Source organism: Strix uralensis, chromosome 16 (genome assembly GCF_047716275.1).
Source record: "Strix uralensis isolate ZFMK-TIS-50842 chromosome 16, bStrUra1, whole genome shotgun sequence".
NCBI lineage: Eukaryota > Metazoa > Chordata > Aves > Strigiformes > Strigidae > Strix > Strix uralensis.
In genome coordinates this window covers 7,386,204-7,404,868 of record NC_133987.1, presented here as the reverse complement: position 1 = coordinate 7,404,868, position 18,665 = coordinate 7,386,204, and the positions used below count along the sequence as shown (strand labels likewise).

General features: G+C 39.4%; 1 protein-coding gene across 4 annotated transcripts in view; it reads right to left on the bottom strand.

Annotated features, from left to right (window-relative positions):
- Window positions 1-18,665, bottom strand: part of SMURF1 (SMAD specific E3 ubiquitin protein ligase 1) — a 47,258-nt gene that overhangs the window by 4,894 nt on the left and 23,699 nt on the right. For 2 of the 4 annotated variants that reach the window (XM_074885604.1, XM_074885606.1), the window contains exons 2-16: window positions 14,971-15,009; window positions 14,193-14,301; window positions 13,451-13,584; window positions 13,268-13,333; window positions 12,311-12,386; window positions 11,737-11,990; window positions 10,851-10,935; window positions 8,399-8,545; window positions 6,920-7,124; window positions 6,547-6,650; window positions 4,730-4,844; window positions 3,578-3,756; window positions 2,573-2,710; window positions 2,103-2,223; window positions 439-640 (exon numbers count right to left, since the gene is read on the bottom strand). In XM_074885604.1, coding sequence (XP_074741705.1) covers window positions 439-640; window positions 2,103-2,223; window positions 2,573-2,710; window positions 3,578-3,756; window positions 4,730-4,844; window positions 6,547-6,650; window positions 6,920-7,124; window positions 8,399-8,545; window positions 10,851-10,935; window positions 11,737-11,990; window positions 12,311-12,386; window positions 13,268-13,333; window positions 13,451-13,584; window positions 14,193-14,301; window positions 14,971-15,009 — 1,974 coding nt within the window. The remainder of the gene's footprint in view (window positions 1-438; window positions 641-2,102; window positions 2,224-2,572; window positions 2,711-3,577; window positions 3,757-4,729; window positions 4,845-6,546; window positions 6,651-6,919; window positions 7,125-8,398; window positions 8,546-10,850; window positions 10,936-11,736; window positions 11,991-12,310; window positions 12,387-13,267; window positions 13,334-13,450; window positions 13,585-14,192; window positions 14,302-14,970; window positions 15,010-18,665) is intronic. The other 2 variants (XM_074885607.1, XM_074885608.1) reach the window with 1 other exon arrangement.

Here is an 18,665-nt window from a genome sequence, read left to right as displayed (position 1 = left end):
CCACCACCTTTTCTGATGACAAAAACTGCAATTGTCAGGAACTTGGTTTAGAGTCTAATGGTTTGCTGCCAAACAATGAAGGGAATACAATTTTCATGTGAAAAAGTTGTTTGGTCAGCTCTAAAATCACATGCACGCTTGCCTGCAATGATTTTAACATCAGTCCACAGAGTTGTAGGAGACTGATGAGCTAATATTGACACCAGTCAAAGTGCTACATGGTGACAGATTTACCAGCTTCTATCGCTATTGGCAATGGCTGAAGTGTTCGCCATCAGCAGAGCTGCTGACAAATGAAAAACTGCTCTTGGGATCTGAAGTTTGTAAGTACTTGGGTTATCCAGTAATATGCTGATATTCTACAAGGGGCTAGTAAATACCACATGATTTTTATCTCTTTCTCCCACCACAGATTAACTCAGCCTCCACATCAGTCACCTTGTAAAGCCTTGAAACCCTGAAGTGGGACACGCGTCGAACCCGTCACAAACTGCAGCAGTCTTGCCCTTCTTTCTTCATCAAATGTTTCCACTGCTTGCCAGAACCACTTCACAATATTGCTATCTGCCATGCAGTGCTTTAGACGTGTGTTTGACTTCCAGTCGTTCAGGTCTATCTTATCCAGGCCTCCTATGATTAGCTGTTAAAGGATTAGAAAAACGCTTTAACATTCAGAGTCATTTCAGGTTTACAGCTATAAAAACATACACCCAACTATTTCACGAAGCCTAGCATTCTTTACGCGCTGGAGTCACCTTTCTGATGCACGGTAACACTCCAAAACAGTTTAGGATAGGCAGTAAATCTCTCCATTTAAACTGTAATGAAACTGAGGCCAAGGAGTACACTTACCAGAACTAGAATTTTCATAGGAAACTAGAATCAAAAGACCATTCAAGACCTGCTTTGTTAAATCTATCCTACCTGAAAAGCACAGCATATCTTTATGAGGGTACAGCACAGACCTGAAAGAAGGCACGTCGTCTGCTGGGCTACACAACATCACTGTCCTGGTGCAGGTTTGTCCTAGAGGTGCCAATACCAACTACAACAGCATCCTGTTGAGTTTGTTGGTAACATCCTTGTTGGTTTGTCGTTCCACAACAAACTACAAAAACTTTGCATCTGTTTTCTGATGCCATTTGTGAGAGGCTCTGACACAGACCAGACATTCTACTCCAATCTCTTTTCCAGATGACACCAGGTTGCAAAATACTGTAAAAGGAAGTCACTGCTGGCTGTGAATCTAACAACCTCCCCTGGCAACAACAAATAAATGTCATGGAGAAAACCTTATCGCTCAAAACAAAATGTGCGTCATATTCTAAATTTCCCAGGGCACAGCACCCACTTACACTCATTTACATTATTAGGACAGTTGTGACTGTTCTGACGCAGACAGTATTGAAATATTGAATGGATTTTTAATCTGCCTTTTCAAGCAGCTAGCAAATGGAATGAAATAACTGCATGGGATTAATCAGTACACACAAACAACTAGCACGAAGCTAGTGCTTCCAATACCCCAAACGGTCCATATTCCACAGGTTGCCTTTTTTTTGAAAAGGCAAAAACAGAAGAAAAATTGCTATAACACAAACTATTTTAAGAGGTAGCACTCTGCATCTCAGGATTAAATGAGAAAACAAATTGATTTCTTTTCTATATGCTTTACACTTCTATTTTAGTCTCTGTAAACCATGCCCTATGTGCATATAGAAACAGCCATGTATGAAAACAGTTACTGAAGAAAACAAGTTCTGGGGTAGATAACATGTTAGGTCTTGCCAACAGTTACTCAGACTTGCAGGACTCCCTGCCCAGACCACCTGCTTTGAGCATTAGTCCTTGGTTAGACAATGTGGTGTATTTGTCTCTCCCTGTTCTCTCCCTGTTTAAGTAGCTCTCTCCGTAATGTTAACCCAAAGAATGCCTAGAATAAACCAAAAAGGGTTTGGTTAAACAAATACACAGCTTTCTGGTATGTAAACTGGAATAAGATTCATGGGTTTGTTTTTTGTTTGGTTTGTTCTTTAAAATCTGTGCTTGATTGTGGATCAAACAAATTACAAAACAATATACCACGTGGATAAAACATATACCTCAAGTTCCTTCTGGTCGAAAGGCTTAAGGAGATGTTGAGGAATTAGTTCGTTAAAACCTTTCTGCAGAGCCAGGAACTGTGCCTCTATTCCTCTCATAAATCGCCAGTTTACGTACAACCTGGGGGGAAAGGAAAGAAAAAGTCAGGGATGATGAGCTAGATAGGACTGGACTTCTTATAGCAGAGCTGGAAAATGCTAATTTTACAGAGGAACTTGTTTTAATACACACATTTTGTATTATGAAAGAAATGCTTCTCAGTTCCTTTTTCCATCAGCAATTAATTATTGCACCATCAACAGAAAGACCTAAGTATAATTGACAGCTTCATCTTTCCATTGTGTGAAAACACTCCTGTCATTTATGACTCGGGTATTTCCCCCAAAATACTTATTTCATATAAAAAACTTCATCTGTTAACTACCTTCTTTCCACTATAGTTGCAGGATATATTTTTGTTCTGCAATACCTGACATATTCTTTCTTGTTCTCTTCTGTCACTGGAATATTCCTACCATTTGGTTTGAGTTCATGCTGTAAAATCCGCCCAAAAGCGTTGTGTTCCACACAAAATGTATGGTCCAGAACGGGGGTGATGTCGTTCTCTCTGACAATGCAAAGACAGAGGGTAAACCTAGTATTTTTGATATTTTGATAACTCTCAGTGATGATGCTGACTGTTTATTATTTGAACACTTGAGTTAGTCTTCAGGATAAACCTCATAACTAGCCATTTGCATGTCACACCACTAGAGGAATATCGCCAGTCACCAACGTCTATACAGCTTAACGGTGTTGAAGAGCCTGATCAGTTATGGGTCATCCCTGTAATTCTAGTAGTACTCAGGATAATGAATAAAACCTTATATACACAAAACCACACACACACATATATATACACACAGCAATAATCTGATCTGCTGTCATGTATCAGTGTGAAGCATGGAAGGGATCACATGCAGTGAACATCAACAACATCAGTAACTTTAAATACAACATTCAAAACAGCATTTCAGAAAACAAATCGAGATAATGCAAAGCAGTGCTGAAGAGTCCCAAAGGTACACTGAATGTTGGGATGTTGTTCTGAACTGTAAGCATACAGAAGCCTAAATTACTTCCATTTTATTTCCTTTTTAATCAAAGTTCGTTTTCTTTTGAACAAGGCTGTACTTCCCCTCAGATCTCTGTGCTGAGTTTGGATTTTGATACTGTGATATTCTACCATACCCATGCAATGTTTAATGATTTAGTATCTACTCTTCTGCAAGGGGAGCTAACAGAGTTTGCAATAAGAACTCTTCCTCAAGTACCTTGAGCTTTTTGACATAGAACAGTAGATTAATAATTTTGTACAGAACTCCACCATTACAACTTTTTTGCAAACACTTTCTATAAAGCGTTATCTCACTACTACCAACATACTCTACCCCATCCTCTCTACAGCAAGACAATTGATAAATACAGTACTTACAAGATCCAGACCAAACTTTTGTGTAATTCTGGGTCAACAGATTCCAGATCAGAGAGCTGAATGGGCTTCCCCAGAAGTTGTTTGTAAAAGGGAACTGTGAAACCCCCATTGATATAGTGTCCATGGAACACAGCCAAACCCATTATCCGACCAACAAAATGGAAATAAGACAAATGGTCCTGCAGGGAGAGAGGAGAGAAAATCAGGCAGCAGGAAGACACTGACATCTTGTGGTTATATCGGCGCCATCCGTTTTATGTTCAGTGCAAGTTATCTGCAACCCTCTGGGCAAGAGGAGCCACCATTTTTCCTCATAACATAACCAAGAACAGAAGCATTTAATGATTAAATGCCTCAAACAAGTCTCTGTGCATTACCTGACTAATAAATTGGATACAAGTCCTCCAGACCTCTTGAAGGGCAAAACAGAAAATTCCCATGAAAGCCCCAGAATCCAAGAAGATATGACAATTTCAAACAAATTAGTTTATTCTTTGTTTAACCATCAAAATCTTTTTGCCCTTGAGGAAGCAGGCCATGTGCTTGTTTTCTTCATGTCTTTCACATTGCTTATAAACTGACTTTCAAAACCTGAGGCATAAGTCCTATTGTTGAGGTTCTTCCGATCTATCTCCCCCATCTTACAGAGCAAATGTCAGGAAATGTCACGTCAGGAAAAATTCCCCTACTAATACAGAATTGCTTCTCCTTTTAAGGTCTGCAGCAATACAAATTCTCCAGTAAGAAAAAAACCCAAGCACAGCAGCTTATTGAGAAATGGCAAGCAAGGCATACAAGCCCCCCCAGTCATGGGGTGAGCACTGCTCAGATGCAACGTCATTTACACAACCACCTGCATTCACAAGGGAGATGAATTTCACCTACGTATCTCCTCAGAATCACGGTGCATCCCAATCAGTACTGAGGAGTCTCAAAGATACCAGATACTTATCAAAGGATACCTCCTGTCGTGTTTTTAGTTTCTGAACAAAACCCCTCTGCTTCATATTATATCAATATAAGACTCATTAACACATTCTTCTTCTGCTTTACCCTTCAGTTTTCACTCTTGTCATGGAAGAACAGCTGTAACAAAAAAACTGCAGAGGACGTCTGTGAAAGTAGGTATGTCACTCAGAAGTGAATACTTACAGGATTGATAGAAGAGTCTGGATTTATTTGCAGCATGTAAATATTATCTGTGGAGTACTGGAAGAGTCCATAATAGGGATTCAACATTTCATGGCACAGTAAGTACAACCATTCTCTGCCCCAAGGAGAAAAAAAAAAATAAAGGTATTTTAGAAGGGTGCAACTTCTACTTAAGTTTCAGACAACACAATTATTGTGAATCATCAGTTATGAAATGCTTATTTCAAAATCAGATCACCTCGTACTGCCCTCCATTTGCAGACCAAAAAGGTATGCTTAAAAACCCATAAACCGTCTTACTCCATTCACAGGCAGACTTGTTTTAGTTTAGAAATACTGAAGGGATTTAACATCAGTTAGAGAAGCTACAGCAAGCTGTTAGACAATGCCATCAACAAGTTGAGTCTGAACAAGACCCAATTCCAAAAACATCTTGACTTTGTACAGATTTTTGGAGACTGAGAGATCTGCTCCTCTGCAACCTGTACAGTATAAAAAAAAAAAAATTTAAAAACCTGTTGTTTAAAATTGGCTCACTGGAAATCTTTAGAAAAGCTGTTTTTCTGTAAATGCTTGAAGACCAGAGAATCTCTGCTTTCAGCAGACAGGTCAGAAGGGGCAGAGAGACCAAACGCATTAAAAGAGGAGGGGTTAGGTAAATTCTCTCACCTCAGTAACAAGGATGAATGGAACTAAAGCTGTTTCTGACCTCCCAACTCACCATGACAAATAGCCTTTTATTATTAAATTTGGACACCCATCCCCGGCCCAAATGTTGTGAGAGAACTATCAACTTTAATGCTTAGAAGTGGATCCACGCTGATCTGAAAGAGCTTGTTGCAGCAAATGGGCAATTATGAAAGCCATCAGGGCAACAGGATGCCGACAGTGGAGCCACTCAAGGTTGCCTCGGGTAAGGCAGCTCAGAATGTTCCAACTTCTTTCTTTTGTCCAGCGATGGGTTACTGAAAGACACCTAAGTGGGTGACTCAGCCTTTGTGGATTTGAGAAATTTCTCCCTGAATTTACACAATGCATCTGAGCCACTGCAGAGACAGGCATTTTGGTGATGCTACAATCAGCTCCAGAACTTCAGATCTGATGCAACCCACAGGGAATTATTATTATTTTCAAGAGGGAGACAAGTCATCTCTAAAATTTTAGCCTTTGTTTAGGATTAGTTCATCTCCACTCCTGCTCCAACAGATCAGAGGACTCTCCTGAATGTGGCTGAGACATAACAAAAAGGAACCCCTATCGTCTTGCAATCCATTCGCTGGAAATCAGACAGGGATATTTAACAAAACCTTTGCTGTGATTTGGATTTTACTTCAGAGTCTATACGCTTCTTGAAAGACCTCACAATTTCAGTTGATCACACTTTCATTTATGAAACTGGAGCCTGTTGTTGGGATCAGCACTTTCTGCAATAAGATCAATAGCCTAACCTAAACAAGCCTTTCACACTCACTGGGTAATGGTGATGAAAACAGAGTACCTATGGAGAAGAGGGGAAACAGAAACACCCCAATCTCACATTAATTCCAGTAATGTTCCCAAATACAAGGCATACCAAGTCATTTAGTATGAGCCTTTGACACCAGGAGGGCTGTAGGACAGCTGTTACATCACACGCTTCTGCTGTCTAATCTACCATGATATGAAGACTGAAGCTACAACCACTTTGTGATAAACTAGATCACAAATAACTTACATATACCATTAACAGATAATTTAAAAGGGAATGGTACCAGCCATGGGACACTTTAAGGACAATTTTACAGTTAAAAAGTGTCAGACAACCCCCCAAATCTCACCTTGCTACTCCTCCATAATCCAGGCCTTCCTCTCCTCGGAATTTCACCATAAGCCTCTTTTTCAAGTCTTTTGGCCTCATCTTCATTATCTGACGGTAGGATTCCTATATGTGTATTTTTACAATTAGATATTTTATTTTCTTCCTGTAATTACGTCTACTAAGATGCATTACTGTAAGACATAGATTGTTACTCAACTACAGAAAACATTCTGTTAAAGTGTCAATCTGAAGCAAATTTCAGTGACAACTCTGCCACACTTGGTGGTACTCACTACCACCCTGGTGAAACAAACTCGCTATAATCAAAGATCAGTTTTACTTAACTCCTGAGTGACAAAAGCTGCTATTAGTAGTAAAGAGTCAATCCATACCTCAAATATTTCCTCTCTGGATACTTCAATGCGACAGTGACCAGCCTGTGGTTGCTGAAGAGAGAGCTCATGTCTAAGAACTTTCAACTTTTGTACCAAGTCTCTTTCATATCTCTGTGCAGGCAACTCCTCACCGTCTTCTAGTGATCCCTCATTTGGAGCTGGCAGAGGCTGCTGGCTGGGCTCTTTCAGCTGGCATTGATGGCTTTTAAAGGAAAGTAAAATATTTATTCTAGAAGCATAACAATAAGGAATATGTAAAACAATGATGGAAGAACTGATCAAGCTTCTCTAAGAGGAACCTGGAGTGAAATGTGTATTCAGCTGGGTAACTTCTATAGCATCATTTGCCTACATTCAGGAGTGTAAGGAATACAGATATTTACAACAGAGTTTCAGCATTTTTCAGCTCAGTTTTTATATGGCAATACATTGTGGATGGCTGTGGAGCATGATCACTGAATGCTGACTGAGCTGCAATTAAAAAGTTTCTGTGGTATTTCTCCCATGTGGAGACAACTTTCAAGGGTATAACATGAAAACAGACCTCTAATGGAACAAAGAACAGCTTTATAAATGGAACTAACAACTGCAATGAATTTTACTCCAGCTCCATGCAAAATAAGGCTGGGGGTTCTTGACATAGTAAAAGTACTGCATCTATCATTATTACAAGAGAAAGGTGTACTTGTCCCAAATAGTTGCAGCTTCATACATTCAACTATCCTTATCCATCATTGCTTTATTTGGGTTGTAGAGCAATTATTTTTTAGATACAGAGATTCCCAGCTGGCTTCAAGCACAAGACAACTCAGATCCAGAAAAAAGTCTGATCTTGGGCACAACAAGCACTGCCAGGCTGCTTCCAGGGTCAGTTCTGTAACAGTTCAGCTGCCTCTGCATGATGCAGAGCTTGAGCTTATTAAATCCTGCTAAACCCAAACTGGCTGTGCACAGCACCAGGCAACCAGACTCCAGCTGGCTTTATATTCCTGTTGTCTGGAGCTCAAGGGAGCACAAAGCCAGTTCAGGTCTAGCATAGCTAGTGCAGGGCTAGAACTGCTAATCCAGACAGGCATGGGCTGACTGCTGTGGAACCACCTGGCAGACCCTCTACCCCACACCCCAGCATTTCCAGAACCGCAGATTGGCTCCAGCACAGCTTGGGGCAGTTTTGTCAAACCAGCTTAAAGAGATGAATGTTGTGCCAAAATAAGCAAGCTCTCCTTTAAACCTGAGGACCACAAAGCATAGTAAAAACATTTTTAAAGAGTGTCTGCAAAAAGCTTAGATAAAACCAGCACTGAGAACCAATGCTTGGACCCTGACTAAAGCATTGGTTGCATCTATTCCCCAATATCATTATCATGCAGTTTTTTCTGCCCCTCATGACTCCCAGGCAGTAGTTAAAATTCGACAAAAACGAAAGGTTTAAGAATCCAAACTTGACATGAATTATTTATCAGGCAAGGTTCTTACTTCATGATGTGATGTAGTCGTGGATCTGTGAATTGTGTGGTTCTGTTGTTATGATCTACAAAATATATTCTTCCTGAAACTGTACTTCTAACTTCCCAGCCTGGAGGCAAAGGTCCTAGTTCATCACAATTCACACTGTTAAGGTCTCTGAGGAGAAAAGCAAACGAAATGTTAAAAAGCACTGCTGAAGTTAAGATGAAACCAGTTTACATTCAGGGGAGGGGGGGACTGAATTTGGTGCTCAGTGATCCTAGGCTATGAAAGTCTTAGGAAGGACGGAATAGGTCTTTAATGCTGGCTTTTTACAATCCTCAATCTAAGCAGTGCAACTCCCTATGTATGCGTGGTACATGGACAGAAAGGTGCATCAGCAAAACACCTTCAGTCTTTGAAAGGCTTTGAAAGTAACAAAGCCATACAGCGTAAAAGTAACTTCAACATGCAACATCATCATTTAGGTGATGACCAGGCTTCTGAAGGCTGTAGAAGAAGGAAGAGACATTTTATCATGCAAAAATTTCACAGAAAACTTCCCATTAACACTAATGTGATCCATGTTCAGAAAACCAAACAATTAAGCAAAGGTCTCTGCACCAACCACTGTCTCTAAGCACCCATTAAAGTTAAGAGGCTAAGGCAGCCAAATACTAAGATCATCTTAAAAAATTTAAAAAAAAAAAAAAATCACCTCTTTAATTAGACAAAATTAGAATCCTAACTATTTGACTGATAAATCATTGCGAGTAAGGCTTTACCAGTGCATTCACCCCTTTCACCCTAGATAAATTTTGGGTATCATTCTAGGTGCTGCTAAAAGTAGTCACTCACTTTCAGGTAGTCTTTGAATTCAATACACAGGATGTATTTACACCTAGAAAACTGAAAACACTTAAGGCCCCAGCCACCTAATTGAGGAAAACACTAAGAGTAGCAAAAAAAGGAAGAAGGGAAACCTGGAGATTGTTTTTAGACAGAAAAGCTATTATTAAGTAAAGTATTCCCTAGACAGCTGGCATGGATTCATCTATTATCCAGGGTTGAAGACACCACTCTATACATTTCCTTACCTAAATCAAACCATGCAACATCCATATAAATGAGTAAACTGAGAGGTTTTAGAAAGATAGAAACACTTTGTAGACCAAAGGCTTCATTAGTGTCATAGTGAGTATAAGCCAGCAGGGGATATGCAGGCAGACAGACAAGCCTGCGTTAGGCTCCTTAAAGAAGATTATGGTTGTAACCATTTGTTTCAATCAGCTGTGCATCTGAAAGTACTGTAGAGATCTGATTACATCAAGTTTTAACCCACATCTGTGCTAAATGCCAAGGTTACGTTTTTGCACTCCAAGCTGGTAGTATGAAAGCCACCTTTAACTAAAATAAGAGTGACCTGTGACTCACAGGACACTGTTGTGTCCACTTACATTGTTGGTCCTGAAAACCTGCCTCTAAGATTTATTGAGAGAAGCAGCAACACCCTTCATTAGGCCAACCTAAGAGACAAGGCTTTGGGCACACAAGCCTGACGTGAGTGACATGAAGAATGAGCACTGTCATTTCTTCCAACGATAACAGCTAATCTAACATCAGCTATTTTCTTTCTCTCAACTTTATTTTTCATATCCTTCCATGTACTGTGGTTTTATCAATACTTTTGCCTACACTATATCATTTTTCTAATATCCTGTATCACATTCATGTATTATCCAGCCAGCACGCAGCACCTGAAGGAGTTACAAACTTTGTGTTTCACTCTTTAATCTGATGTGCTGGTGGTCCAGCGAAAGAGCCCAGATTCAGAGCTCCTCAAGGAAGAGCACGAGACCTTAGTCACAAAGACTTCGATTAATTGCAGGTGAAGGTTTAAAGAGGCTTTACTAAATTAATCATGTGGAGGACTCAAATTTTCTAGCTGCAAATCATTGGTCTAATGCATAAAAAACCACAACACCTCTTCAAGTTTAAAGATGACAAGTAATCTCTGCTTCAGTTATACAGGAGTGAGCACTATTAGAGCAAAGGTTACAAGCTCAATACTCAGGAAACAATGGCTTTAAGAAAGTAGTCACTTTTTTCTTCAATTTGCAATCCAAACCCTTTTCATTAAAAAGAAAATTTTTATAAGATTAGAAATCTATAGCTTCACCGAAAAGCAAAGTCACGTCAACAAATTAGGAAGAATCTGTCAAATGGGAATTCCTGAGGGACTACATATTTTTTTCCCTTTTGTTTTACATGATTCACAAGTGGACAATTCTTTCTTCCAAAAAGAGCAATCCTTAATGTTTGGTGAAAAGGTAACTAGAAAGATTCAAAATCATTCCTCTGCTCATATTCCTCTCCCTTTGAATTTAGACAGGCCATTTCGTAGATTTTTGCTCTTGAAGATTCAGCTTACTGCCACAGACACACACCAGAGAAGCCTGACTTTGTAACTATAAATACATACCTTGGTATCCTAGGGTCATGCCATGTGCTAACTCCAGTCTGTGTGTGCAAAAAATAAACCTGTCCCTGTACCGTTGTTCTTTGTTCTATGAAAAGGAAAGAAAGATTATTCTTAATTACAAATCTGAAAAAAACCCAGAACAAACAGTTTGTTCAAAGCCATCAGCATCATCTTTTTGTCAGATCTAGGAGAAAGTACCTGAGCCATCCCCTTGATCTCTTGCAGCATGGACTGTTTTGTCCTTAAACACTGTCTTCACAAATTTACTTGACTACACATTTCAGTGGGTTTTTTTTAAACTCACAAATCCATGCACCAGTATGTTTTAGTTTGCATTTTTATTTTTAGATTTTGAGACAACCCAAACCCCCCAACTGGATTTCTTTACTTTTAGATTTGGTGTTTGCTTTCCCAAGATTTAAATTCTCCTTAATCTTATCCTCCCTAATCTTCTGTACTACTGGCTTCTTTGTTGCTTTTATATTTTCCTGATCTTTTCTCAAATGTGGGCTCAAACCTACACAACATTCCAAGGGGGAAGGAAAAAATAGCATTACTGCTCTAGTTTAAAGAGCTCTTTACATTCGTTCTCCCTAGATACACAGCCAAGATTAGCAGTGAATTTTCTGTAACAGCATCATACCACAACCTCATGTTTAATTTACCATCAACCCCTCAGTGTATCCTGGCATAGCCAACTGCTAATTAGCCAATCTCAAACTCCCATCTGCACTGCATAGTTTCTTTTCCAAAACGCAGACCATTAGATGTATGGGGATGCTGCATGTTCTAACAGGTAAATCACATCCATATATTAAAATGGGAGGCATTTTCTCTGAAGTCTTTTGAAAAAAAGTTCGATTTTATCATTCTGGAAAACTCTTACCGTAGCCTTCTGGTAGGTCAGGTGACTGGTGACCATGTGGTCTGTTCTGAGGTGTCTGTACATGACCTCTGACTTCAGGAGTCCGAAGTCGCTGCGCCTGAAGCCTCTGATCTTGACTGGGGGACTCTACGAAGCGACAGTTGCCTCCGCCAGCAGCCCCTGTGGTGTCTGTATATGGAGCTGGTTCTTCCATAAAACAGCTCAGCGGCCTTCCCGGTCCAGAATCTTCATAAACCGTTCTGAAAATGGGGAAACTTCAAGAGTTTCCATCACAAGAGAAGTGAATGCAGAAATGACTCTTTCTCTCTCTCCATTACTTCAAGTACCTCAACTTTTAACTTAATATTTTTATGCTCTAAATTTCTCATGGAAGTGCCAGTAGCACTGGTAACAAAAAATATCAAGTTCTACCCAGTTTAGCTTATTTTCAAGTATCCAGCTATAACCTTACTTCCTGATACATATTCCCAGACAATATATTAGTCACACTGATACTTCATATTTCTAGTGTTAATTGCATTATTTCCACATATAAACCATTTTTCTAATTAAGTGTAAAGAAAATAATCCTTACCCTTCATTCTCCAAAAGCCCTCTACAGTCTACTACAGAGCCTCCTGTGCCTATTCTGTCCCGTGTCTGTAAACTGACTGAAATAAAAACAAAAAAACCAAAACAAACACAAGTTAATAATAAAATAACAAGTGTTTCCTTGAAAACAACATAAAGCCAAACAACCCACATTTATACAGGGTAAAATATTAAGGAAAGCTATATCCTACACACAAGAGCGCACCACTTACCAAAACTCCTTCTATAACACTAAAGCATTACTGATTTTTTTAAAAGGAGAAGAGAAACCAGAGGCATCACCCCCTCAAAACTCAAGCTGAGTCTATTTCTGTAAATATCAAACATGTCAGGTTCTACATCTGTGTTTCATGAGGATCCAGAAAGCTCAACTGGAAAGAAATTACTCACCACTAGATGTCATCATTACAGTGAGAATCTGAGGTTTGCCAAATATATTTATATATCAGTGAAAAGCTTGGGTTGGGTGGGAGGCAGCAAAATGTGGTAAAATGGGGTAAATTAGCTGTAAAACTAGCACTGCCTTGCTGAAATTTGGAAGTGGGTTACATGAGTCGAAGGTATTAAAACAGCAATTTTCAAAATTTCTTTTAACTCCTCCAGATCCTCTTTTCCATATAAGATTCTCTCTGCCTGTCACCTGGGTCCAAATGCAATCCACAGCAACATTTACCCTTCCAGAGCTGCATTAGAAACCTTGCCAGATGCATTCCCTCTTTTTAATATTGTTTCCCATTATCAGCTGAGAGAAAACAAACTCCTACATGGAGGTACAATGAAAATGTTCAGGTTATGTAATTTAATCCCATTAAAGTCAGAAGAAACAACACAGGAAAGGCACAGAAGCAATACTGACTACAGGTTTCTTTTTTTAATACAGCATTTGTCCATATAGTATATTTACCCAAGATGATGAAATTTTAGCTGAGAGTGTCCTTACCCACTATTTGGCCTCGTACAGCATCAGTATCTGTGGGATTTAGTTTGCATAGATCCAAACGCTGGTCTGCAAATGAGAATAGGAAAGATCAACAACACACTGCAAGGGGGTGGGAATACTATTCACTACTCAGACACAAGGCACCAAAGGTTCTTGATTGCACCAGGTAGGAATTGCTCTTACATCCAGTATCTTTTAGCCTGCTGATGGCATTGGAGAGGAGTCGGACACACCCCAGGAAGCCAGCTCCCTGTTTCTTGTGGATTTTTTTATGGTTCCATACACTGATGGTTATGGAATCTGTCTTCCCAACATATCTAGAAAAATACATATTAGAAGAGTAATTTTAGAAAAAATACCTCTTTCTACTCCACAGAATTTATGCTTTATTTGTTACAAATCCTGATACATTTTAGTGCATTGGTCATGCTGTTTTATTATAAATACAGAAATGCTTAAGCCTGAAACGGTGTTATTAATGAATTACTGCACTATGATTTCACACAGCATGTTAAATTGATATTGCTGCAGCATGAATTTAACTACAGACAGCCTCATTAAAAGCTATGCAACAAGCTGATTAATGTACAAAACTTTAAAATTTATGTTTCGAGTAATTTGAAGAAAATAAATCACTACAACAAAGACAGTTTTTTGTAAAAGCTGGGCTGCACTGCTCCAGTAGAGCTGACTCTAAGCAGTTGTGCTGGGTAACCTGACACACAAATATTTCCAAATTCAAACACCAAAAAGCAAAGTACCACTCCTTCATTAACAGGTAATTTCTTGCTGCAAAAAATCAGTCCTCCTCAACAAATGTGACTTCTTGCTAACACAAAATGAAGCTGCAGTGCCAACCCTTGCATTCCATTTACTAGATAAATCCCTGGAATATTTTTTATTTATGACTTTATGAACAACTCACAGATCATAATGCTGGTTCCATTTGGGGTCCAATGTGTTCTTCACAGTGTCAGTTGAATGGCACTGACCTGACCCATCAACAACTATCTTTGCAAATGGGTCAGGAAGTCCTGTGGAAGGGAGAAGGTGCTATTAAACATAAAACTTTTTGGGTTGTTTTTTCCAAGATAATGCTATCATGAGCTCCTGCCTGCATCACCCCCCAAGAAAGGAAAGTTGCCATTATCCTAAAACTATTTTAGCAAACCCAAAGTAGGAAACTGAGTTCCTAATTAAGATAATGTACTTCTCTCATACAGATTGCTATCTGCCATAAATTGTTTTAAGTTTTTAGAAAACAAAAGGTTAAACGTGCTAAATTTAACAGTGCTTAAATGACCCATGCATACTGATAAATAGTCAGTTTTATTCAGTCCCTAACATAATATTGAGACTGCAGCACTGGGATATTTCACTCGTACCCTTGGCACGTGTTACAAATAGAGCCGTCTCTGAGATGGATGCTCTCGGTACTCCCCAACACAGCAGCAACCTGCTTGCGGTCTCAGCAGCCAGGCTTTCAACTAGAATTTGTGAGACCTCGGACTTTCCAACCCTAGAGTCTATGCTATCTAAACACAATTCAGGGTAACGTGTACTCATGTAGCGAGGCAATGTTACTGCAAGAATGGAACCACAGAACAAATGACATACATAGATGAGCCACGACAGTAATGCACAATCTACAAATAAATCTGATTAATCAAGAGCAGAAAGTTACACAATTAGAGCATACTTACTGAAGAAATCTTTCTTTGCAAGATTCTTGGCACATAATACTGCAAAACAAAATATCAGATAAAGAAATCTTAAAACCATAAAAAAACCTTTCCGGCAATCGTAGCAGCTACAATACTACCAGATCATAATTCATAAAAAAACACCCAAATATTAAATGTGAGCATTGTTTTCCTTATCTGTGATTGGAATATGGATTTACCTGGAGAAAAAAATCCTTTGCTGCTTTTGTTCTATTGTTACAATGCACAGAAGATTAAATGAACATTCCTTTGTGTTAAAACCTCCTAATTTTCTACACTGCATGCTTACACAAATACTAAACCAGGTTTTTGTTGTTGTTGTTTCAGAACACCTTTTTAGAACAAGGACTAAACAGTTTCTGAACGAAGAATGGTTCTGGGACTCCTGGAAGAGACTTCTACGCCAAGTCCCATCAAACAGTGCAACCTCCTGCTCGTTGCACACAAAAGGTACGTGATACATCATAAAACAAAACATGGGAGGTATGCTGTAACAGCGTAAGCAATTTGCAAATACAAAAAGGTTTTGTGGTTAAGTATGACAGGACTTCACTCAGGAGAAAAAAAATATACCGAAAAAAATTGCATCAAGATGTTTTCCTTTGAAAGGGCCACAAATGAGACATCATTTCCCTCTCTCCAATTCTACTAAATAGCACAGTAGTTTAAGCAAAAATTAGATCAGGAAACTCACATCAATCTCCATTTCTACTAGGTCTATTACCAGCTACAAGTCTAATTTTGCTTTTCAGTAAGGACTGCTCAGTAGGATCTCAGCGATCCAAGTTGTTCAGTATCCATTAAACTCTTATAACAGGCCAGGAAAAATAACTACAGAGCCAAAGATGAAAATATTAGCACTCTAACTTATCTAAAACTAGGATCCAAAAGAGGAAGATAACTATAAAAGACCTAACTATTTCTGAGGTAGTCTCTTTCCCACCCAGTTCTGATCTTTCAGCATGAGAATGGATGTTCGGAATATATTCAAACGGCCATTTACCCGGTATGGGCCATTTCTCCTTCTCATTTCTGTCACCTTGCTCCTGACTTACACTCAGTCTCACCTTAACTCTGTATTAGGCAAAATGAACATGCAGTAGCAGAAGTATGGGAACAAATTTTTTTTTTTTTTTTTTTTTTTACACTTCTACTAGAATTCCACCTCTCAACTCCAGAGCAATGCTCCCCACCTAACGCAGCTAGAATAAAAACTGCCTCACCTCACATGTTAGGCAAACAGACCAAAGTCATCCACTATTTAACCCAGATGTTCATGGAAAAAAATACACAAATCCTCCGTCTTAGTAATAATTAAAGCAGTCGTACCAGGAAACTATTTTTAGAATGGATTAAAAATTATTTATTTCTTACATTGGCAAACTGCATAATCAGAGAAAGCTTCTCATGTGTTTTTTTTAAACAACTAACCGAAAAAGAGAAGTCTGCAGGACTATGGCAATTCAATTTGAAACAAAACAGGATTACAGAATCACCATCCGCTGTTCTATGGAAGCACGACAGAGCAACCTTTAATTTCCTCTTCCTGTTGCGAGTGCTTCAGAGGAGAAAATACCAGAAAAACAGGGAACGAGTACAGGTAAAATCAGAACTTGTATGTTCCAGTACAAGCCAAAAGAATTTTAAAGTTCCTGCGAGTGGTGGAGCGCCTTTTTTTTTTTTTTTTTTTTTTTTAAATCAAGTAACTCATTTTACTTCCCCATCCCCAATTTTAAGAATACATCATTAAGCTGGAAAAGTGTGCCATCTGTAACTATCTGCATACAGTCTGACTATATAATTATTACCTTTATTCTACATTTCAGGTGTGCTTTTTAGAGCTAACCAGCAGCCCAAGTTTCTGAAGCTATTATTGAAGAATTATATTTTTTCATTTAACTCTTCTCCCCCTGCCACGCCACGGGCTTTCAGTCTACAGTAGATGAGCACAGCTGCCAATTTTCCAGTTGCAGCCTGTGAAACCCTCAATTTTAGGTTGCAAAAATCATTACACTTTCTTCTAAGAAAAATATTGGCACAACAGCTAATAGCTGAAATAAACCTTTATGGAGCAATCTCCAGAATCAGGCTGCTCGAGATGGACCATTGGCTCTGTTCCACTATTTGCATATTAAACCCACTAGAGCAAAAAATATTTTCAAGTGCTCTATCACTTAAAAGCCATAGATTTCTAAATTCCAGTAAAGAAACAGGTGACAAAGGTCAGCAACGGGAGACTTGGACATGAAACCATGCCAGCAGCAGAGCAGACAGCCCCTCCCTGCTCTGTAAAGCTGGGTATATGCCAGATTTGCTTCTGAAACACATTATCTCCAATAAGACTTCAGCAAGACTGCTAGCAGGATCTGACTGCTGCTACTTCAAGCCAGTGAACTCAGGTAGATTTAGCTACAAAGGCTTAAAAAGTTATTAATTTTATCCCTGCATCAGAGGCGGTGTAGAAGAACGGGACGGATACTTATCTGCAAACCAGGCAACTGAGAAGCACTTTGCACAAGCTTTGTACAAACCCTGCCTTTGCCTACTTTCCATCTTTCCAAAGTGCTTTTTCTTTTCGTTTTTCTTCCTTTTAAACAAGAAAGGTTTAGGGCTTGTCAGCAGGAGCAATCTCCCTGCATTTGTTGCAATGTTACAAAAGGTACTAATTCTCCTGACTAGGGCATTTACATTCTGCCTTCTCAGAGTCAACCGACTTGTTTCAGCTTGACATAGTATTTGTTTATACTCCGCTCTGGATTGCTGCACAGCACTGAGCTATTTTTTTTTAATACAACAGATCCCAAACAACACTGAAACAATGTCTTTACATCTAGATTATAATATTTATAAAGGGATGGGAATGTTTTTTTAAGTACCTGACATTATTGAGATAATTTCAAAGGCCAAATTAGCCAGCTGCGTAAAGTACTAGTGTGAAAGCATATTTGGCAGGAGGTGAAGAAAGGATGAGCCTTATACAAAGTCAGTATTCACCCTGGGGATGTCTTCAATGCAGATGTAACTTGAGCGAGTTGAGTGGTTCTTCTGCCAGCCCCCGGTTGTCCACCCTGCTTCCAAAGCAGAAATGAATCATCTGCTGTGGTTCAGGAGGTGCCGCAGGAGCAAGCTACAGACGGGTGTAGTAAGGAAGGCAGAGTGGCACCAATGTCTGAACAACCCAGCCGAGAATTGCATCAGAAAGGTGCTGCTTCATCACCGAGCCAACCTATCTCTGCAGCAAGACCAGCATTTTCAGAAAGGAGGCAGAGAAAGACAGCCTGGGTGAGCAACCATTTCAAACATCCCCAAGTAAACAGACCCAGCCTTCGTGTGCAAGTTCCTCCTTCCGAATTGTCCGCAGGAGAGTCCTCACATTGCTGTCTCTGCATCAACACCACATTTATTCACATACAACACGCCCCATCCCATAGCACTGTGCAAAGATGCTGCAACAGTTTTCAGCTGCAGAGTGTAAAAACAAGATAGTTGTATTTTGAGACCGGGGCGGGGGGGAGGTAAGTGATGAAAATATTCCATAGGTCCCAGCCTGTTACCAGTGCAAAACAGCAGGCAAATTTGCACCTGGGACTGCATTCATTCACACTTTTTCAGTTAAAGGTAAGAGCCTCCTTGCTCAAATTAAGGACTTTTACACATGAATAGGATCTGAGCTA